The sequence below is a fragment of the Oryzias latipes genome, chromosome 4, assembly GCF_002234675.1.
Source record: "Oryzias latipes chromosome 4, ASM223467v1".
NCBI lineage: Eukaryota > Metazoa > Chordata > Actinopteri > Beloniformes > Adrianichthyidae > Oryzias > Oryzias latipes.
The window spans coordinates 30,116,518-30,137,014 of record NC_019862.2 but is presented as its reverse complement, the minus strand read 5'-3'; the positions used below and the strand labels follow the sequence as shown (position 1 = coordinate 30,137,014).

Here is a 20,497-nt window from a genome sequence, read left to right as displayed (position 1 = left end):
CTTTTAAATGACAAAAATGAGATAAAAAAATTCTGCTTAAAGTCTCACCACGGTCATCTTTTGATGTATTTTCATTGTTCCCAGTGGTTTTCAGAATTTTGCTTTTTAGCTGCATAATCTGTCGCAGGACAGTTTCTGCAGAGCTGCAGGACTTTATTAGAAACAAAATTGGCAGCAACATCGGATCTATCCATCTGTACAGTTCTGATCCAGATTCCAGCTCAGACGAGGGAAACAGAGACGTTCATGGATCTATTTGACTGACAGTGGATGATCAGAATGGAGCGGAGCAGGGAGACTGTGGCCCCGCCCAGAGCGTGTTTTACGTCACATTTACGATTTTTTTTAGACTGCTTTTTTTTCTGATTCACAACAATTTGAATAAATACTGAGAAATGCAATTTTAAGCTTAATTTTGCTTTTCTATCCAATATCAGACTAATTTTTTTTATCAGAGTGGGTTTCAAATGTACAAAATCAAGGAAAACTGAGTAGATATTCAAATATTGACTCAGATAAAAGAATCTTTTGATGTTTTTCTGGCTCACATTTACACCGTCAAAATAAAAGTGTTGTTGAATCTTTTCTCACATTTACTTATGGACCTAAAGAAAGTCTCTCTATTCTAATTTTTTTATACTGTTAAACCTAAATCCTCTTGCTTAAATTTTGTTTAAGCAAGAGGTGATTTTAGGGGATTTCTTCTTGAAGGGCAAAGCGGCGGGGACAGATGACATATATTCAGCTATCCGGAGGACAAATGGAGCATTTGGGGGAGGAGCAAAGAAGAGTCAACGTACGGTTTTCCTGAAGCCGACTGGAGGCTGGCAGGAAGTCCAGGGACCCTCATGTGTGGGTGTGGGGACTCATAACCCACCTGGACGGCAGAAAAACAGATGCTTGAAAACACGCTGACAGTGTTGTTTTGGTCCAGCAGTGGCCAGAGGACAGAAGAGACCTGCAGAGACTCACCACAGGGGACCGTCCATAACCCGCCGCGGCAGCGGCCGCCGCCGCCGCCGCTCCGTTCATCTGAGGGGAGACCAGGTGGAGGCCGGCGCCGTAGCCCGCCGCCCCGGGCAGGTCCCCATTCACCCCGGGGGGAGGCAGACCGAAGGCTCCTGGGGGGTATGCTCCCTGCACTGCCAGAGGGTTTCTCAGACCCAAAGCTGAAGGCGGGAACAAAAACAAAAAGATTTAGGTAAATAACATAAACAGAAGAGGCATAAACATAATCCTGACTGAGTGACTCCCTCCACCAAACATCAGATGCACTAGAATGCTACTGCCCCCTTCTGGCCGATGCACCTTCCTGCACTCATCTGTTCCCCTGATTTATATTTATCATCCAGTCATGAAGGCGGAGGATGCACGTGAGAAATCTGAGGTGAGGAAGAGGAAGGTCCAGAGGAAGACATGGACGTCCGTGGTGCAGCAGCTAAAGGTCGCGGTCCATCGCCTCGGCTAATCTTCCATTAAAATGGTGAGGATTGCTGAACATTTATTGCCCCCCAGCTGCCCATTAAGTCCAGATGGCGGAGCCGCCCCGCGCTCAGACCGCCTTCGAATTCCCGAGTTTGTGCTCAGATGAGGAAGCTCGACGGTTTCCTCAGACCCCGGAGGAGGGCAGATCCTCCAGCCGCTCACCGAGGGGGTCGACGCCCGGCTTTCCCGGAACAGGTCGGAATTGTGGAGGCCCGCTTGGTCCTGGGGTGCTGGAGTCCTGGGACATGGGGGTCCCCGGCTTCATTCCTGGTGTGCTCGATTTCTCTCTCTGGAACAGATCGAGGGGGAGGTGATTAAAAAGGGGCGTGTCTTCTGTGTCAGACGAGAAACGGTCCAGCAAAATGGAAACAAACTACCGCTGGAGGGGAAGTCGGGAAAGGAGGTGAAATACTTCATTTCTGTCTACCTGAGGGGGCTCTTTGCCACGAGAGGGGGAGGCAGCGCTGCTGGATGAGGCCAAGGAGGTCGGGCTGGCCTGAGGGGGCCCCTCTTTACGGGATGGGGGCATTTTATCCAGACCGTTTTCCCTGGATGAGTAGGACTGCACACTGTGGGGGGACGATGGATCCTGAAGACAGAAACGCAGAGAATCTCTGTCACAGAATAGAAGAATGATCTTTAAAAAACATTTTCCCCTATCCTCTTTTAGAAGTAAATATTAAAAACCTGAATTATTCTAAACTAAAGTTCAGATTTGATGCTAGAATCATTTACTGCAGCTAAAAGAAAAAACTGTTCATTTCTCCAACAGTCCCACTCAAAACTAAAAATATGAGCAAAAACAAAAGTAGTTGCGCTTGAAACAGAATTTAGTATATAAATAGAAGTATGATGAAAAAATAGAAAATAAAAAGAATATAATTAAGAACATAAACAAACAGTAACAAGACTTAAACAGATATTAAAATAAGAAAAAAGAAAATCACATACATCATTATGAATCCCAGACGTGTTTGTTTTAGGGTGGATCTTTAGGTGCTTAACAGTTACTGCAGTCTGACTGTTTGAGTGTTTCTTTATAGAAGTTTTAGAAAAACTTGGATTATCCTACAATCAGTTTAGCATCTGGTGTTCGCTGGACTGTCACTGTCTGATACCAGCTCATGTGCGCCACCTACAGTTGGAAAATTTTTTATGTGAAATGTCAAAGCGGAGCAAAATCTCGCGACTCTCACTCCAGGCGTTTTCTTTACACAGCTCTATTCTGATAGACGATAGATTCTGTCATAGAATTCTGGTCGGGCACAAACCGAAATGATCATATTTTCCCCCATAATCAATTTTCACATGGATGGCACTTCACTACCTATATGTCGCTACCAAACCGGAGTCCCTGATAGGTCAAAGTTCAACCTGGTTCAACTTTTGACACACGCGCGTTTTGAAACCGGTTATAGAATCTGCCGGAAACGTGTACATGCATTTATGAACTTTTCATTGGAAGTGGAAGCTTGAGGGCGGTGTGAACGTAGCCGTAGAGTTGTGGTCTTGTCTTAGGAATCCTGACAATTGTGTTAAAATCTTCAAAAAGTCCCACATCAATCATCTTTGATCTATTTTCAAAGCGTGTCGTCCTGGAGTCTTTTAATTGTGATGATGCCGTTTTTTTGTCAAAATTGAAAACCTGTTGTTCCTTTCTGGGACATAGTTTCTGCAGAGCGGCAGGAGAATTCACCAGTGCCCAGCGTCTCAAATACAACCTTTTTCAAACTGCGCTTCTTTTTCATCTGCTCCTAATTCACAATGCAATGAATTTAATAAAGAAAAACTCAGAAATGCAATTTTAAGCTTCATTTTCTACATAAATGTCCTCCATCATCAGAAAAATGCCACAACAAGATGGTAAAAAACAGCATTTTTCTCAGAGTGGGTCTTTAAAAACCGAGCTGGAGCTGTCCCGGATGGTGGGTTTTATGTCTGCAGTTTGGGGGCAGAGGAGGGTGGGGTGATTATTACCATTAAGTGTGCTGTTCCCGTGATGTGTGCACTAACCTCGTCCACCACCAGGTTATCGTCGCTCTTATCTGCATCGCTGCCCTGTGAGAGGAAGAGGTGGAGGGGTGAGGCTTTCCCACGCAAACGGCTCTCATCCTGACATTTTATCAGGTAAAAACAGAAACGTTCAAGTCCAGAAAATGCTAAAAAACTGCTCTATTAAACAAAAATCTGAAGTCCAGAGGTTCACACACGCCGCCTCCTCACATGGTCCTGACAGAGCAGGAGGAAATGGTTTTTTTCTGAAAGCATCCTCACATAGTCGGTCATGAACTCCTTCTCATCCGCTTTCCTCTTCTTGCCATTGCTGAGGTAGTCTGCTGGACGCCCCTTATCCCCGTTGGACAGAGAGCTCTGCAGAGGGGAGGATGGAGAAATGAAAGCAGCCCGGGATCAAAGGGGGAGCCAAATGGAGGGGGGGAAATGGAGGTATGATGAGTAGGGGGGAGTGGGAGGTGATAATGAGGGAGACCATGAATCCCATCAGGAGCTGCAGAGACTGAAGGGACACCAGGCTGATGGATCAGAGCGCATTTTCTAACTAACGGGAAGTTTATTAACCCCTTGATGCCTTCGGATGCAAAAAGGCACCACATACTTCAAAATTATCCTCATTTAGCATCGACATGGAAGCAAGAACAACAAAGAAATCTAGTTTTCTTAAGGTCAAGGGTTCAATTTAAGGCAACATGTATTTGGAAACTGTAAATCTGTGTAAATCTATTGTTGGTTTTGGGAGGATCTGCTAACAGTTAGCTCTGACATTTATTCAAATTCAACTTTATTTATAACACACCTTCACAGAACACCAGAAAGAGGTGCTAAACAAAAAATAATAATAATAAAAGCCCCAACACACACATGCTACGAAACAACCCATAAAATCCAATTTAAACACGAGGAAATATAGAAAAAGAACTGCTTATTCTAAGATAGAAAGGTGAGTGTAAAGTTTCTGCTACAAACTCCACAGTGGATGAAGCTCTCACATCCCATTTATCATGTATTGCAAATCGATTTAGCAACTATCTTTGGTCCAAATACAATCCAGATTAAACCATTTTTTATTACTTTAACTTGTTAAAATTACCAGAAATAATGAAAACAACTTAAAATCCAGTCTGTAGCGAGAAGATTCTGGTCATTAGATATCAAAATATTTATCTTATCAAAATGAAAGACTGGTAAACTCATCTTCATTTTGTGCTCGACACCAACTAATTCAGTTCAAGGTGGTACATCGGGTCCATATTTCCAGGGTAAAGCTGGCCTCTATGTACCCCACAGTTAGTCCACTATGCACAAGATGTAATCTTACAGATGCCTCTCTGTATCATATGTTCTTTTCATGCCCACATTTGAATGTATATTGGAGGACAATTTTTGACACAATGTCTCGTGTATTTAACACTGATTTAAAGCCAAATCCATTAACAGCCATTTTTGGGGTTGTGGAGGACCAAGCTGTTTCAGGTACTGCCAAAAAACACTGTATAGCCTTTGCATCACTCCTGGCACGACGTGCTATACTGCTTAAATGGAAAGATGCCTCTCCCCCGTCTCATTCACAGTGGCTACAGGATATCATGTCCTGTTTAAAACTGGAGAAACTGGTATGGGGTATTCTGTTAATTTTATTTATTATTTTTGCGTATTATTATGTTTTGTTTTTTTTTGTTGTTGTTTTTTTGTTTCCTTTCCTTAGCTTTATTATAAACACTTCTTTTAGTAATTTGTCTTTCATACTTACAGAACTTTGTAATTGTGTTTTTATAATGTAAAACTCAATAAAAATACCTTGGGTTAAAAAAAAAAATGAAAGCAAACATTTTACAAACAGAACTGATGTCTGACAGGAGACCACTTCAGTTTGCCGCCCTCGTGTGAAGACCATTGACTGTATAAGGGAACTGGAGTGAGCGAGTGTGACGCAACCCCTGGAAAATGATTCACTTATAGCTGCAACTGCATTAAGTCAATTTAGTCGCCAGTTTTCACGATAGTAAGAAGTGATCGTTCCAAGTCGGTCTGAGTCTACGTTTCTATGGCAACCACTCTCACCAATCAGGAGTGAGCTTGTTGGAAGGCTACACCCCTACCACTACAACGTTGGTGTGGGGGGGGCAGCAGGCCCCTCCTACTTTTATTGATGCATCTGATTGGTCAGTTTATAACCTGAATACCTTAAACTATAGGGGGGGGGGATTATCAAGAACATGTTTTTAAAAGAAGGTATCAGATCCAGAACGGTTCTTCTGACCAATAGAATGACTGACTAACAGCTGTTTGATTCTCCATAGAGGTCTATGGGATTTTGGCTTCTTGGAGCCACTTCCTGTTTGGAACGCGAGGGGGAGAGTTCTCATATACAGTCGGTAGTGATGACAGAGGGTAAATGCAGATTATTAATTCATCAGTTTTGAGCAGGAACTGAAAAGAGGCTTCATTCGAGCAGAAGTGTGGAGGTGTACTCACAGGTCCCGCTTCACGATCTGCTCCCCCCAGGATCCAGGCAGCAGCACATCAGCAAAAACAGAAACAGAAACCCCATGATTTTCTTAAATAACTCTGGAATTGTTTAAAACCAAAGATGGAGGAGTTTGGAGACAGAAATGTATTCTACAAAAGAGAATTCCTGGTTTTTCCGGCACCTGATGCAGTTTTTTTTTTAAATTGACTTTCAGCCCGACAGGAACAGGCGGCTATGGATGTGGAGATGATTGTTGCGATTGTGTACCTCTGTGGTGCTCTGCTGCAGAGGCAGCAGCTGCCGCCGCCGCCGCCGCCTCAAGATGAGCCCTCTCATCTTTGGCGGCGAGCTGGGCCCCCAGAGCCCCGGACAGGGCCAACAAGCCCGACCCGCCGCCAAGCGCTAGGCTGGGATGGGGCAACCCTGAGGGGTGTGGGCCCATTGGCAAGCCCTGGGCATGCTGGGAGAGATGCTGCGCCTGAATCTGCTGCTGTGGGGAAAAAAGGGGGAGGGGGGGGGGGGGGCAGAAAAACAAAGCAGAGAGGAGATGGGAAAAGACAGACGTGTGATTTGGAAGAACTGAAGCGGATTCAGAAGAAGAAATGAAGAAAGTGGAGAGGAGAAATGCTGAGGACAAGGCAGTGGCTCTTTTGGAGGGAAGTATGGAGGTAAACCTAAGAGAAGTACCTTTTTTTACGATTTTTAGTTTAAAAGTCTGGAAAACAGCTTAGGAATTGACATTTTTGGTAGATTCAAGCGCTCGGGAGAAACAATTGAATCTGCTCTTAAACCAAATGTTGGTGTTTAGGTTAAAAAAGGTTTTATATAAAATATTAACCCAATAAAAACACTAAATTATTTTTTTGTTGATAAAAGAGATAAAAAATAAGATAAATTAAAATCTGGGAGTAGGTACACACGCTATTAGGCAGAGGGGGGAGCCCACGTACCCCTATCGAAGCATTTAGCTCCCCAATGGTCACCTGTTTGGCACGTTCCATTGCCTGGACCACCTGTTGCTGATGCTGCAGGGGGGGGGGGGACAAATATCAGTAATTAAAGTCATTATTTCCTCTCAGAAACCAGCAAACACATGAATTGTGTGCGCCCCCCCACCTCCTGTGACAGGAATGGGATGAGCTGAGCGCAGATCACGTTTAACCGCTTGGCGATCTCCGTCTGAGAGGGGGGGGAAAAAGATCCTGTCATTCTGACGAAGAAACACAAACAAGCACACAGCCAAGGCCCAGCATCATCACAAAGAAGACACACACACTTGAAGGCTACACACACACACACACACACACACACGTCCGTTTCTCTCAGGGCCAGTGTGGTAAATATTTCAGCTGCTTACATCTGGTCCATGCAAATGGAAACTCTGCCAGAGAGTTTGGCTAAAATATTCATGCCCAGCGTCTGCTGTGGCCACAGCCAGCCCACACAGGGCGCATGCATGTGTGTGCGTGCACGTACCCAAACGTGCACGCGCGTGTGTGAAAAGGCAAGACAACGCTCGCCATCTTACGGGTGTGTACATGTGTCTGACACGTCCCTGCATGTCTGTTTTGTTGTCTATGGGTTCATTTCTGCATGTGTGCGGTTCCTGCTGGGGGTCAGTGATTCTAAGCTGTGGGGGAGCGTCTGCCTCAATCTGCTCTTCTGCTTGGCTGGAGGCGAGCGCCCCCCCCCCCCCCCCACTCCCCTCATCAGCATCCTTGTTTCCATCTTTGTTTTTCGCTCCTTCATCCATCTTTCCGTTTCTCCTCAGCATCACCACAGAGTTACGCACCATTCCATGTTTATTCTACTCACGCGCACGTACATGTGCACACACACACACACACACACACACACACACACACACCCACACACACACGTACGCTTGGCCTTCAGAGCCAGTAATGATATGCGAGCAGAGATCATGACAGCATCATTATGGCTGCAGGCGGTTTGTTGTTCCGACAGCTACTTTGTGTTGCGCATGCATGTGCTGCAATGTGAGAAAATGCATGTGCATGTGAGAGCATTTGTGCCCGTGCGTGTGCACGTATGCCCCCCCCCCCCCCATCCCCTCGCTCTTAAGTGATTTATTGATGCTGGACTGAACTTCCACCCATCCTTTCTCTTGCTCGTCCTTTCTCATTGCACACATCCCTCCCTCCCTCCCTGCACTCTCCCATCTTTTAGCCCCCCCCCCCCCCCCCCCCCACACACACACACACACGCACAACCACCACTGCCCCAAGCCCTCCTTATTTGGAGTCCACCCCCCCACCCCCCCACCCCCCGAGGGACACACAATGTTTTCTTGTTAGAGAACTCCAACTACTAAATGACATCTTCAGGAGAGAGACGGAGAGAACATGAGCAATCTGCAGAAAGAGAAAGAGAATGGGGGGGGGGGGTTGTGGGAGAATGAAAAGAGGAGGCAGAGGAAGTGAAGAAGGAAAAGGGCAGATTGGCATGAGGAAAATGACAGCCAGTGAAGGAAAGAGGCGAAAGAGAAAAGAGGAAGAAGAGAAACAAAGAGCAGGAGGAATGAAGAGGAGGAAAAATGAGCGGGGGGGGGGGCAGCAGCAAGTCAAAGGCAAAGCGATTGAGATGGTGAAACGAAGGGAGTGAAAGATACGAGTAGACGGCGGGAAGGCAGTGACCTGATTTCAAGTGAAATACAGCAAGAAGATGGAGGAGAAACAGATCCAGAGAGGAGGAGAGAGATCGACAGACGGAGGAGAAAGATGGACGAAGATGAGGAAAAGAGGACAGGAAGATGGCTTTAGAGGAGATGGGGAAATCCAAAGGATGGATGGAGGGAAGAGGGGAGTAATAATAGTGAGTGAGGGAGAGGAGTTTTCTCATCCGTCTGCGAGGAGGAAATGAAACCGGCTGGCGGATCCCGTTAACGGCGTGACGGCGAAGGACGCAGACGGAGGAAAAGTTTCCCTGAAAGTTGCTTCTCAGAGCAGAAAAGGGGAGGTGATGAACAAGAAACAGAGCAGAGGAAGAAAAGGCAGACTCACCTGCTTGTGCATTTCAATGTTAAGGCCGTAAGACATTTCATAATACTGAAAGAGAGGAGAACATGGGGTCATACAAAGAACACGGCAAAGTGCTGAAACAAAGTCATGCATCAAAGAGTCTTTGAAGAATTTGTTACATTTATACATTACATTTTACCACCAGAATCAGAACAAGGAAGTGAAGACTTTAACCACTTCTGATTGCTCAGACTGATGGCATGTGATTAAGACTCCAAGAATGATTGGTGGGGACAGTTCAAGGGGCGGGACTTTTCAGAAAACAGCTTTAGTTGCAGCTAAATCGCGGTACTGTCATTCTTTTCAAAATGTCTTTAACCCTTGTGCTATCTTACATGCCCCCACCCTTACATTGACGTATTCTCCCTACCATGACAAAGGTGGACAAAGGTGGAAAGATTTCATGTAATCCATGGACACCAGTGAGGTTCACAAATCATTGAAGAAAAAAGGTTCAGCGTGAGTGGGTCTAGATGACCCCACTCCCAATGTTTTTACATCAGTTAATGAGGGCAATTTCCCACGGCAAACTTGTCCATCTCCGACGGCACACTAGTGTGCCATCGGCACACTGGTTGAAAAACACTGCAATAGATAAAAGACTTGATGGCATCCAACCGAGCGCAAACCAGTTATTCTCTCAATTTTCAAACGATTCCATAAAATTAAAGACGCCATTCATGCATCGCTTCCAAATCCAAGTCCCCGATTGGTCAAAGTTCTACGTTTTTTTAACTGGCATTTTGCACATAGAACCCAAATATGGTCGTAGAAATTCTACATCAGAAAGGTGCATTTATGTACATAGACTTTTTAACGGAAGTGGCCACTTGAACAGGCATTGCAGAGCCCGGTCTGAACATAGCAGAATTCTGTTGGACTGTACCACCAATCAGTCTAACAGCCCCTACCCTGCAAATTCTTATGTATAGTATATTTAGACATTTGTATGTAATTATTAATACTTGCTGAAATTGGAAAAAATTTTACCTGATATTTTCTTTGCACGTATCTTTAAGGCCATAAACTAATTTAAGTTTTACTGTTATTTAACATGATTAAGACCTTTATTTTGAAAAACATCAATTTAATTTGATTTTTTTCCCTTGAATTTTGATGTCATCCATGTCCATATTAAACCAAAATTATAAATAATAATTTTTAATAATAATAATAATTAAAGTAGTTACAGAAAAGGTGATGATTTCATACCTAAACGGACGAGTTTTGAGGCGTTTAAATCAAGCGGTGCTTCAAACACCAATAAATTATGTCTGTGCACACATGTTCATTCAATCTGAACGACTACTGTTATTAAATCAGTAAAGAAACCCCAACCTGAATGAAAACAACCATTTTTCTAGTGTTCCAGAAATGTCCAATAACGACTCGTGCAGTTCTGCTATTGGACTCATGTGACGCACACTGAGCTTTTGTCCTTATATGGTCGTGCAGACGATACGGAGCCGTTTGCTTTGGTTTTAAATGCCAACACACAAAAGGAACAAACCCATCCATTCCAGACTTCCTGTTTGTCCCCCATCTTCACAGAGCGGCAGCCCCAACCTGAGCGCCGCGAGGGGCCTTGTGCTCCCTGAGCGGCGCGGTGCGCTAATTTACCCTCAAAGCCGTGGAGCTGTAATGACCCCGGGGTGGGGGGTGGGGGGCATGCTTCATCCAAAAATAGGCAGGAAAATTGTGGCTGAGCAAAGAAAGGGAGACAGACTTCTGCAACAATCGTGAAAAAATATTTGACCCGAGCTTCTGTCTGAAAGAACAGGATGCAGGAGGCGCTGAATGGCGAGGAGAGAGACGGCTGAAGATGCCCCTCTTTCTTCAGAGAAAGACCAAAAAGGGGAGCATTTTAGAGTCAGATGCTTTGAAAAGTGACAGGCTGACATTTGCTTTTCAGCGTGGCTGCTATTGGACAGGAAAGATTGGCAGTTGGGCAGCCAGAATCCGGCTGGCAGGATGGGGAGTAGGGATGGCGGGGGTCCTTTCTCTGCTCAGACATATTTCCTGGCAGTTCCCATGCATGTGCGAGAGTCCAGGTGTGTGTGTGTGTGTGTGTGTGTCTGCAGCTGTGTAGGCGTTTGCATCTACGTATTTCGCACGATTTGCCGTGTACATGTGCACACACACACTCCTCTGTCTGTGTGCATTTGCCTGTAAGCTCCATAAAAGACTCATTTTCTGGCAGCCCTGCTTAGCGGATACTTTGCCAAGTTTTGCCTGTTGCTAAGCAACACCCAAACTCCCCAGAATCATCAGCCGACAGAGGAGAACGGCCTGCGCTTCATGCCAGCCCCCCCACCCCCCTCCCCACCCCCCCACTCATAGCTTCATGCCAAGATTGCCACATAGAACGTGGGCTGCCCAGGACCCGCTGGGCCAGAAAAGAGACGTCACCTGGGGAGGGGGCTCGGTCCACAGGTGAATTAAAGGGGCTATTCATGCGTTTCTGAATGTTCCTGCTCTCTGAGCCCCGCCCCCCAGACTAACACACCCACTCTCGTTTTCTGTGCACAATACGCACATCAATGTTCGCAGAAGTTCAGATGAGGTTTGTTTTTCGCGGGCGAAACGCAGAAAAACACCCACCAGGAGAGAAAAGGCGGAGCCTCAGACATCGAAAAAAACTCACATCGAGAGAAAACTGAAGGAAATGACTGAAATGTTTCTTCTGTTTTCAGGTTTCTTTTTTGGGGTTAGTTCATTTGTTGGGGTGGGGGGCGGGGCCTGGCAGTGGCCTGTGGAGGTGTTTGTGCGCGCCTCACCATAACGTAGTGTCTTTGGATCTCCGTCTTCTCTGTGGCCAGTTTCTCACACTCCAGCTTCAGACTGCAACAAGAACAAAACACAAACTGTTGGCGTTTTTGTCATACTGTCAACAAAAACACAAAATTAGCTACAAGACAAGTTGCCCCTCCCACCACATTCTGAGGAGGGGAGGGGCCTAACAGCCCATTATCACCTCTGAGCACAAATAGACAAAGCGACGCCTGGAGCCTGAAATGTTTCTTCTTTTTTTCTCTAGAATCTCCATCCTCTTCTGTTTGAGATTTGATGAGAAGCTGCAATTTTCTGATTTATGTCTCAAATGTTTTGAACCCCTGCTTCCTCTGAGGGGGAGGAGCTTCGGTGGCTTCTGCCGCTTTGTAAGGCGGGGTCTCATCCGGGATCAAATTCGCATCAGTAAAGGGAATAAAAAACCCAGATAATGTAATTTTAAAAAGCTTTGAACCTGAAAATACACTTTGTAAGCTTAAAAAATCTTTAAAATATATATATTTAATATTAGAAGTAGATACATTAGAATATATATTAGAAGAAATACTAAAAAATACAAACAGCTGCTGTTTTCTATTTTCTATTGTATATTCTATTGTTTATAGTTTCTATTCGGACGTTTTAGGGAGTTGACACCAATTTAACGTGGGGGCGGAGCTTTGAGCCTATTGGCTAAAGGGACATAATTGACATGCTTTTCGCTCCAGAACAGCGTGTTTCGTGTTGTTTTTGCCGCCCGCATCATCCCTCCTCTGATGTCACCATAACCTCTATCACTAAATGTCATGTTACGGTATTTATTGCACCGAAAGAACCGCCCCCACGTTAAACAGGGTCAACTCAGAATAAGTCTGGGTTCAAACGTGAACTGATGGACAGGTGGCTAAAAGGAAAAGAAAGAAATCAATTGAAATAAATGTGTGTTTTGCTTGTTTGGTCACAGTTTTAGGTTGAAAGTTTTTGCTGAATTTAAGTTTTAGTCGATTAATTTTTAAACATATTATAAAACAGCAACAGATAAACCAAAGCCGTCACTGACCTTTTCAGTCCGAAAGATGATTTCAATTGACAGAACTTAAAAAAATGACAGCCTGCTCCTGAAGACTCATTCACCCATAAACACAGCAATGGTGTTAGAAATACCAGGCATTCATTCTTATGGGGCTCAGACACCAAAAACCATCGACCACATGATTTATTTAACCTCTGAGTTCTGGCGTAAACACTAAACACTAAAATGAATGAATTCTTGTCTCAAGAGGATACTTTTATTATGAAAAATATAAATGGTTGCATCATTTTCTCTCCTAAAAATCAGAAAGGTTTTAAGATTTGATTTTGATTTTGCCTTTCTCTCATCCCGTTACAAAGCCAGTCCTTCTCCTGCGTTGGACCGGACTTCAACAGAACCAGACAAAGTCAGCAGCTTTGTCAATGTGCGGCACTGAAGCTCCGGTCCAAACGCTCCTCTGCCCCCCCTCCAGCACAGACGTTCTTTTCCGAGACACTTTCCACTTTCTGGGCCTTCGGCAGTTTCCACGACTTGTTTGCAGACGGCAGATAGATTGATTGGAGGGGGGGCGAGGGGGAGGGAGGGGTCATTTGGAGGACGAAAATTAGAATATGATTAATGGTGCAACATTTCCCCCAGCAGCAACAGGTAATAACGACCCCATCCGCTCTCCTTCAGCAGTGCTGCGCGCGCACTCATAATTGACTCATTTATCATTGCCAGCCAGCAGAGCAGAGGAGGAGGAGGAGGAGGAAGAGGAGGAGGAAAGGAAGCAGTGCAGTGAGGATTAAACCCCCCCACCACCACCCCACTCCACCCTTTAGACTTTATTATGGTGGAATTGCCTTTCACAGCTGGGGAGACGACAAATGCAATGCTTTGTGTGTGCACAACCGGGAGGAAAACCTGAAACAGTCAGAATATGATCTGTCTCAGATGGAAACCAACAGCAGGAATGTGGACGAACGTGGAGGAGGAACGGTCACCTCCCTCATCAGCAGGAGCGTGAAGAGGAGCGCCTTCAAGAAGGAAGCTCTGCTGAGAGCGTCAATCACACACCTCTGCACATCCCTTCCTGTTAAGAGTCATAAAGCGTCCCCATTTTGACAAACCGCACAGATACGGCGAGCGCTGACTGACACCTCCTGTATTTGGGGGGGGGGGGGGGGGGGGGGGGGGCGCTCAGAAAACCATTTACAGCGAAAAGAAAAAAAAAGATTTCAAGGCTTGAAATGACTGTTAGAGGCTGTGCTGCCATTATGTGACGGTGGGAGCATCAGATAGTTGGGCGGAGGAAAATTCAGAAGAAGAGGGGGGGGTGCTGAGGGGGATGAAGGTTTTTCATGTTGGGAATGATTGCCTGTAATAATTAGTCCTCTGCTTTTATTGTGAAGGGGGAGTGACAGACGTTTCAGAGGAGATAGACAAAACACGAGGCGAGAGGAGGGGAGAAGAGGAGACTTCGTGTGTGTGCATGTGTGTGCGTGACAGCGGGCATGTGTGTGCGTGACGGCGGGGATGTGCGTGATGACGGGCAGGTGTGTGCATGAGGGCGGGCATGTGAATGACAGCAGGCATGCGTGTGTGTGACAGCGTGCATGTGTGTGTGTGACAGCGGGCATGTGTGTGTGTGACGGCGTGCATGTGTGTGTGACGGTGTGCATGTGTGTGCATGAGGGCGGGCATGTGAATGACAGCAGGCATGTGTGTGTGTGACAGCGTGCATGTGTGTGTGTGACAGCGGGCATGTGTGTGTGTGACAGCGTGCATGTGTGTGTGTGACAGCGGGCATGTGTGTGTGTGACGGCGTGCATGTGTGTGTGTGACGGTGTGCATGTGTGTGCATGAGGGCGGGCATGTGAATGACAGCAGGCATGTGTGTGTGTGACAGCGTGCATGTGTGTGTGTGACAGCGGGCATGTGTGTGTGTGACAGCGTGCATGTGTGTGCGTGAGGGCGTGCGTGTGTGCGTGACGGCATGCATGTGTGTGTGTGACAGCGTGCATGTGTGTGTGTGACAACGTGCATGTGTGTGTGTGACAGCGGCCATGTGTGTGTGTGATGGCGTGCATGTGTGTGCATGATGGCGTGCATGTGTGTGCGAGACGGCGTGCTGCGTGTGTGCGTGACGGCGTGCATGTGTGTGCGTGATGGCGTGCATGTGTGTGTGACGGCGTGCATGCGTGTGTGCATGAAGGCCTGCATGTGTGTGTGACAGCGGGCATGTGTGTGCGTGACTGCGTGCATGTGTGTTTGACGGCATGCATGTGTGCGCATGATGGCGTGCATGTGTGTGCGTGACAGCGTGTGTGCGTGACGCCGTGCATACGTGTGTGACGGCGGGCATGTCTTTGTGTGACAGTGGGCATGTGTGTGTGTGACAGCGGGCATGTGTGTGTGACAGCGGGCATGGGTGTGTGTGACGGCGTGCGTGTGTGCGTGATGGCGTGCATGTGTCTGTTTGACGGCGTGCATGTGTGTGTATGACAGCGTGCATGTGTGTGTGTGACGGCGTGCATGTGTGTGCATGAAACGTGCATGGGTGTGTGTGACACCGTGCATGTATGTGCGTGATGGCGTGCATGGGTGTGTGTGTGACGGCGTGCATTTGTGTGTGTGCGTGACGGAGGGCTCGTTTCCACCAGTCCCAAACCCACAAAGAGGAGTGGTTGTAGTGTGTGCGTTTGCATAAACACACCGAAGCAGCGTGCAATGCACACACAAACGCACAAAAATCAAGGACAGCACAAATGCCCACTTGTACTTTCAGACCTGCTAAATAAACAGTGGCAACCCCCCCCCCACACACACACACACAAACACACATCCTGTTTCGTCTTTATAGACAGTAATCAGAATAATCAATGTGGGGGCCGGTTTAGCTCGTGCTGGTTTGCGGCGCCTTCCGTCCGTGAAACCTGGGTTTGATTCCGGGCTGCTCCCTATTCCCTTCTCTGCTGCTGTGCCGGTCCAAAGCCCGGTTGGATTGAGAGGGTTGCGTCAGGAAGGGCAAAAACATTGCCAAGTTTACCATGCGACTCATCCTCAAGGGAGGGTTGTTTCGCTGATGGGAGAAGCCGAAGGTGCAAGAAGAATCAGAATAATCAATGTAACTGATTACTTTAAAGAAGAGTTTTTTTTGGTATTTTGTTGTGCAGTTCTGAGCTTTTGGCTAAAGATAATTTAACATTTGCAGCCTTAAGCATAAAAAAGTTATTTTATTCATTCATGTTCTGCCTCAAGTCTCAGAAACATTATTTCCATTTATTGTTAACAACAAGACTTAAAAAACGTACTAATGAAAGTAAGATTTAGACATTACTTTGTCGTTTTGATTTAAAAAGTGTCACATGAAGCCCAGAAATGACGAAGACCTTTTTAAACCAACATCCACACACTGAAGAAGAGGAGGAAGATGAAGCAGAGCTCACTCTGACTCTGATCGAGAAAAAGACATCAAAATGTCAAAATTAAATATTTCTTTCTTTCCTCACAACTCTGCTTCTCTTAAATTAATTTTGATCAGTCTCTATGGTCTGTGACAAACCCTCACAATGATTGCACCACTGCCGTGCTCATACAGCACTATTTATTTGATAAATCGGTCTCTGAGAGTGCGGCCCGTTTCCTCTGCCCCGCTTCAATTATCAAACATCCTTTGCTTTCACCTCCAGCCTCCATTTTTTCCACACAAAGGCTCAGCTCCACTATTTGATGACAAAATGTTAATCTTGTTACGATAAAAAATGTGAACAGGAAACGTTTCTGCAAACTGTACCAGAGATGGCAGAACTTTAAAAACAGACAAAAAGCACAGTGTGTTTTGTTACAGTAAGCCAGCAAATGTTGGGCTTTTAAATTGACAGCAATGCTTTTATTTTGAAGAGATAACAACGAAAAACGTGTTTTGCAGACACTAGACACGGATTGGCTGCTTTATGGCAAAACAGAAAACCAAATGTAGCAACAAGCAGCTAAAGGTTTGTCTTATTTAAATATTTTATTTATTTAATGCATCAAGCAGCATTATACAAAAAAGCAAAAAAAAAAACAACATAAAAACAAGAAACAAAACTGTAAATCAACCGGCCTGAACAGGACTAACATCCTAAAAGCCTGGAAAATGCACATATCCCCACAAAATCACCAGAAGAATCTTTATTCTTTTTGCAAAATTTGGAAGATTTTGCAAAAAGATTAAAAGAAGAAAAACAATTTGGACCCTAAATGTTGGCCCCACCCTGTTTTAACCATTTCCTCCTCTTTCATTGGTCAATTTAGATCAAAACTTTTTTGACAATCACCAAATTTACTCATGAAGTGGAGACCGGTCAGTATTTTAAAAAGTAGCATAGCACGCAAACGCACTCACGCGCACGAACACGCACACTAGTGTGCGTTTGTGTTTGGAGTATTTAGGCAGAGATGAGTGGAGGGGCTCTTAAGTGATGAGTGGCAGCATATTAGTGGTAAGTGGAGAGCCTATCTGACTTTGCAGGCCACACACAGACACACACACACACACAAGTACACACAAGTTTTTCTGCTGTCACCACGAACAACCTGTGTAAGCATTTAAGTAGAAAGAAATTACAGTAATGAGAACTCTGTCAGCAGCAGCTCTCGTCTCCCTTCATTCAGCCGACTGCAGTCTGTTAGGACAGCTAAAACACACACACACACACACACGCGCGCGCGCACACACACACCTACTTGTCTTTAAGACATTGTGGGGGGCACCTGACTGGACCATGCTTTGTGGGGACCATCCTTTCTGAAGGTTTAAAGACTGAAGAAAATTAAGGAGAATGCCTATGTGGTTTTAAATATAGATAATAATTTAAACACGCACGCGCGCACACAAAGTGACCTCCTGATTGACTTTTTGTCATCTTCTGACTCCAGCGAAAAACGCTGATGGTCTGAAACAAACATTATATCGCCGTCTGCCAACAAACAAACAACAGCATTGCTGCTCATCAGCTCTAATCCGTCCCATCTCTTTCCTGTCTTCTAATCCAACATCAATGAGTGTCTCCCTTCCCTGGAACCAAAATACACCACTGAGCCCTGCTATTTCCAGAAAACGCCTATTTTTGGGTGCAGATAACTGGAGAGGTCCAGAGCGGTGGTTAAGTGCTTTGAGGACATGCACCGGATTAGGACCTAGGAGCTCCGTTCATGTGTCCCTGCTGAGTGAGAAGAGTGCAAGTAGGTCTGATTACATGAAGGCAGAGCCGGCAATCAGACGCGACTCTGCGCTCCAGCCTGTTGCCACTGCTAATCCAGCGGGTTTGGCTGCCTGTTTTTGGAAAACTGCTGCCAAACTGAACGCTTCATGATGCCATCGAGGCGAACTGGCATCTTACAGCTTTTAGGAGTCACATCATAATGCAGCGACTCCACGGTTTCAACAATAATGTCTATTTTTACAACATCATGGCGGCTTTATGACCTCTAAATAGCATATGCATCGAGACGAGTCGAAGTGCATGAGTGGGGTACTGAGTGATGGCCACATGCATAAGCAGAAAGAGCCTTTAGTCAGCACTGAGTGATGTAATAAACCATTTTCTGGATCTCAACCTCTACATTAAAAAGCTCTGGAACTGTTTCTGAAACAGATCTTATGACTCAACAATTCATAATGGATCTTAGACTGTGTGAACTCCAATATCACTTAAGTCAATGAAGCAGCAACACTCAAAAGGAGATTCTGTTTAAGGTAAAATATGGACAAACTGGGCACGTGACGCGCACTCAAGAACACGCAAAATGCTCATTCTTGAACGCACATATAGCCCATGGTGTTCACACTAGACCGGCAGGGAGGGGCTCCTTTTTCCTTTTTTACTGGTTCCTAGCGCGTGTCCAACACCTACAGTTAGAAAAAAGGCTTTGTGTGAAATGTTGAATCGGTACAAAAAATCTGGTGGATCTTACTCAAAGTTTTTCTTTCACAGCTCTTTTCCCATAGATATGAGACTTGCTGTCGTAGAATTCCGGCACAAACCTCGAATATTGATTTCTCCTCCACGATCAATTTTCAGACGGTTGGCATGAATTAAAAAAGACGCCATACACACGTCACTACCACATCTGAGCCCCTGATTGGTCAAAGCGCAACCTCAAATGTGCGTAGCTACACGTGAACGCAAAAGTTTTCAACGCGGAAGCCCAACATTTGCATTTACATACATTTACACACTTTATGTCCGAATTCCCACCCTAACCCCTAAAAACTATACAGTTTGGGACTATCCAGTGGCCTGAAGTTTAAAAGTAATTCGGACACCACGCTCACTACTTTTGTTTGTTTTTGTTTCCTAAACATATATGACGTCATCGATTTCACAAAATTAAAATCCAATTAATATGAGCATTTTGGGACAATTATTTATGAGTCCACTGTCTTCTGAAGATAAAAACATTGATGGTTTACTAAAAAATACATTTAAATACATTTTTTTGTCAAAAACGCAATGCATTGTGGTCTTTATTCGCCGATCTGGTGAGCATCGATGAACACTGGTTTATCGCAGACACTTCTGGAATATTTCAAGGGCCCTGGATTTTGGAATTGTAGATTCAGACAGCTCTAGAAAATGGTGAACACACTTTATAGTGCACTATAGTGAGAAGGGAAGGAATTCAGACACAACCATAGACTTTTCATCCAAAGTGGTTGCTTGAATGCCCCTTGTCGAGGGCAATGTGAATGTACCTTCAGGCTCACAGAGACGTCTGCAATCTTAAAAATGTGTGCGGGCCACCTGCATTCTCCATGCAGGTTTCCTCATTTTCTCACCTGTAGACGGCCCGTATCCACCCGGCTGTTTGCAGGTGAGAAAATACTCACTTAAAATGCAAATTTCTGATGCTCGGCGCAAATGAATCTCTATTGGCCTCCACTGAAGGGATGGACTGGCTCTGGAAATTTCGAAAGTAAGAGCAAACCTCTCTGCTTTCAGACCAGATTTCAAACTCCAAAGTGGATTCTGTGCACGTCACTGTTGTGTTGAATAATGATCAACTTTATCACTCCTTTTAGGCCAACTGTCAATAAGCTAAACCCGTCTTCCAAAAAGCCGGCTCACGTGCAGCTGCCAAATTTCACAGTCATGTCTGCTCACCAAGACTCTTCCAATAATTGTTGCTACTGTTAGAGTTTGAGTGCAGCATTAGTCTGCAGCTCCACTCACACGCCTGGTGCTTCCATAATGACAACAGCTTGAGGGCTGTTGGGAGAAGCCTGCAGGTTGGTTAAACAATCTTTCCAGGAAACCAGAATCTGCTTAAACGACACGCTGTGCTGACAAAATTGGAAAGGTTATAATCCCACGCTCGCTCTTGTTCCTGACGTTCTTAATCTCATCATTCTCTTATTGCGGATCTCTTCAGCGTTGCTAGAAAGGATGAAGACGCTTCAAGTGTTTTGTAACAAAAGCTGTCCTGAACCGCTGCCAGTCCGGCTGATTACAGCGGCCCGGCAAACGCCACTGAATCAGTTTGCTCCGTGTCGGGATTTGTGTGCTGAGAACCACTGAGTCCCAAAAATCATCCATGTTTGAAGGAACAGCGATCAGAAGGTCTGGGTTTCTTCGTGAGTTAAACTACAGAGCCTCGCTGTTTTCTGTTTAGTTAAGCGGAACGGCGCCATAATGTAATCCATGTCACATGACC

General features: G+C 45.4%; 1 protein-coding gene across 4 annotated transcripts in view; it reads right to left on the bottom strand.

Moving 5' to 3' along the window:
• LOC101157205 (transducin-like enhancer protein 1) overlaps positions 1-20,497 on the bottom strand; it is a 38,241-nt gene that overhangs the window by 2,582 nt on the left and 15,162 nt on the right. Inside the window, exons 3-14 of one of the 4 annotated variants that reach the window (XM_023954560.1) lie at positions 11,790-11,853; positions 8,995-9,039; positions 7,088-7,150; positions 6,922-6,996; positions 6,239-6,461; positions 5,977-5,993; positions 3,760-3,855; positions 3,499-3,543; positions 1,913-2,074; positions 1,648-1,774; positions 973-1,169; positions 801-877 (exon numbers count right to left, since the gene is read on the bottom strand). In XM_023954560.1, coding sequence (XP_023810328.1) covers positions 801-877; positions 973-1,169; positions 1,648-1,774; positions 1,913-2,074; positions 3,499-3,543; positions 3,760-3,855; positions 5,977-5,993; positions 6,239-6,461; positions 6,922-6,996; positions 7,088-7,150; positions 8,995-9,039; positions 11,790-11,853 — 1,191 coding nt within the window. The remainder of the gene's footprint in view (positions 1-800; positions 878-972; positions 1,170-1,647; positions 1,775-1,912; positions 2,075-3,498; positions 3,544-3,759; positions 3,856-5,976; positions 5,994-6,238; positions 6,462-6,921; positions 6,997-7,087; positions 7,151-8,994; positions 9,040-11,789; positions 11,854-20,497) is intronic. The other 3 variants (XM_023954561.1, XM_023954563.1, XM_023954562.1) reach the window with 3 other exon arrangements.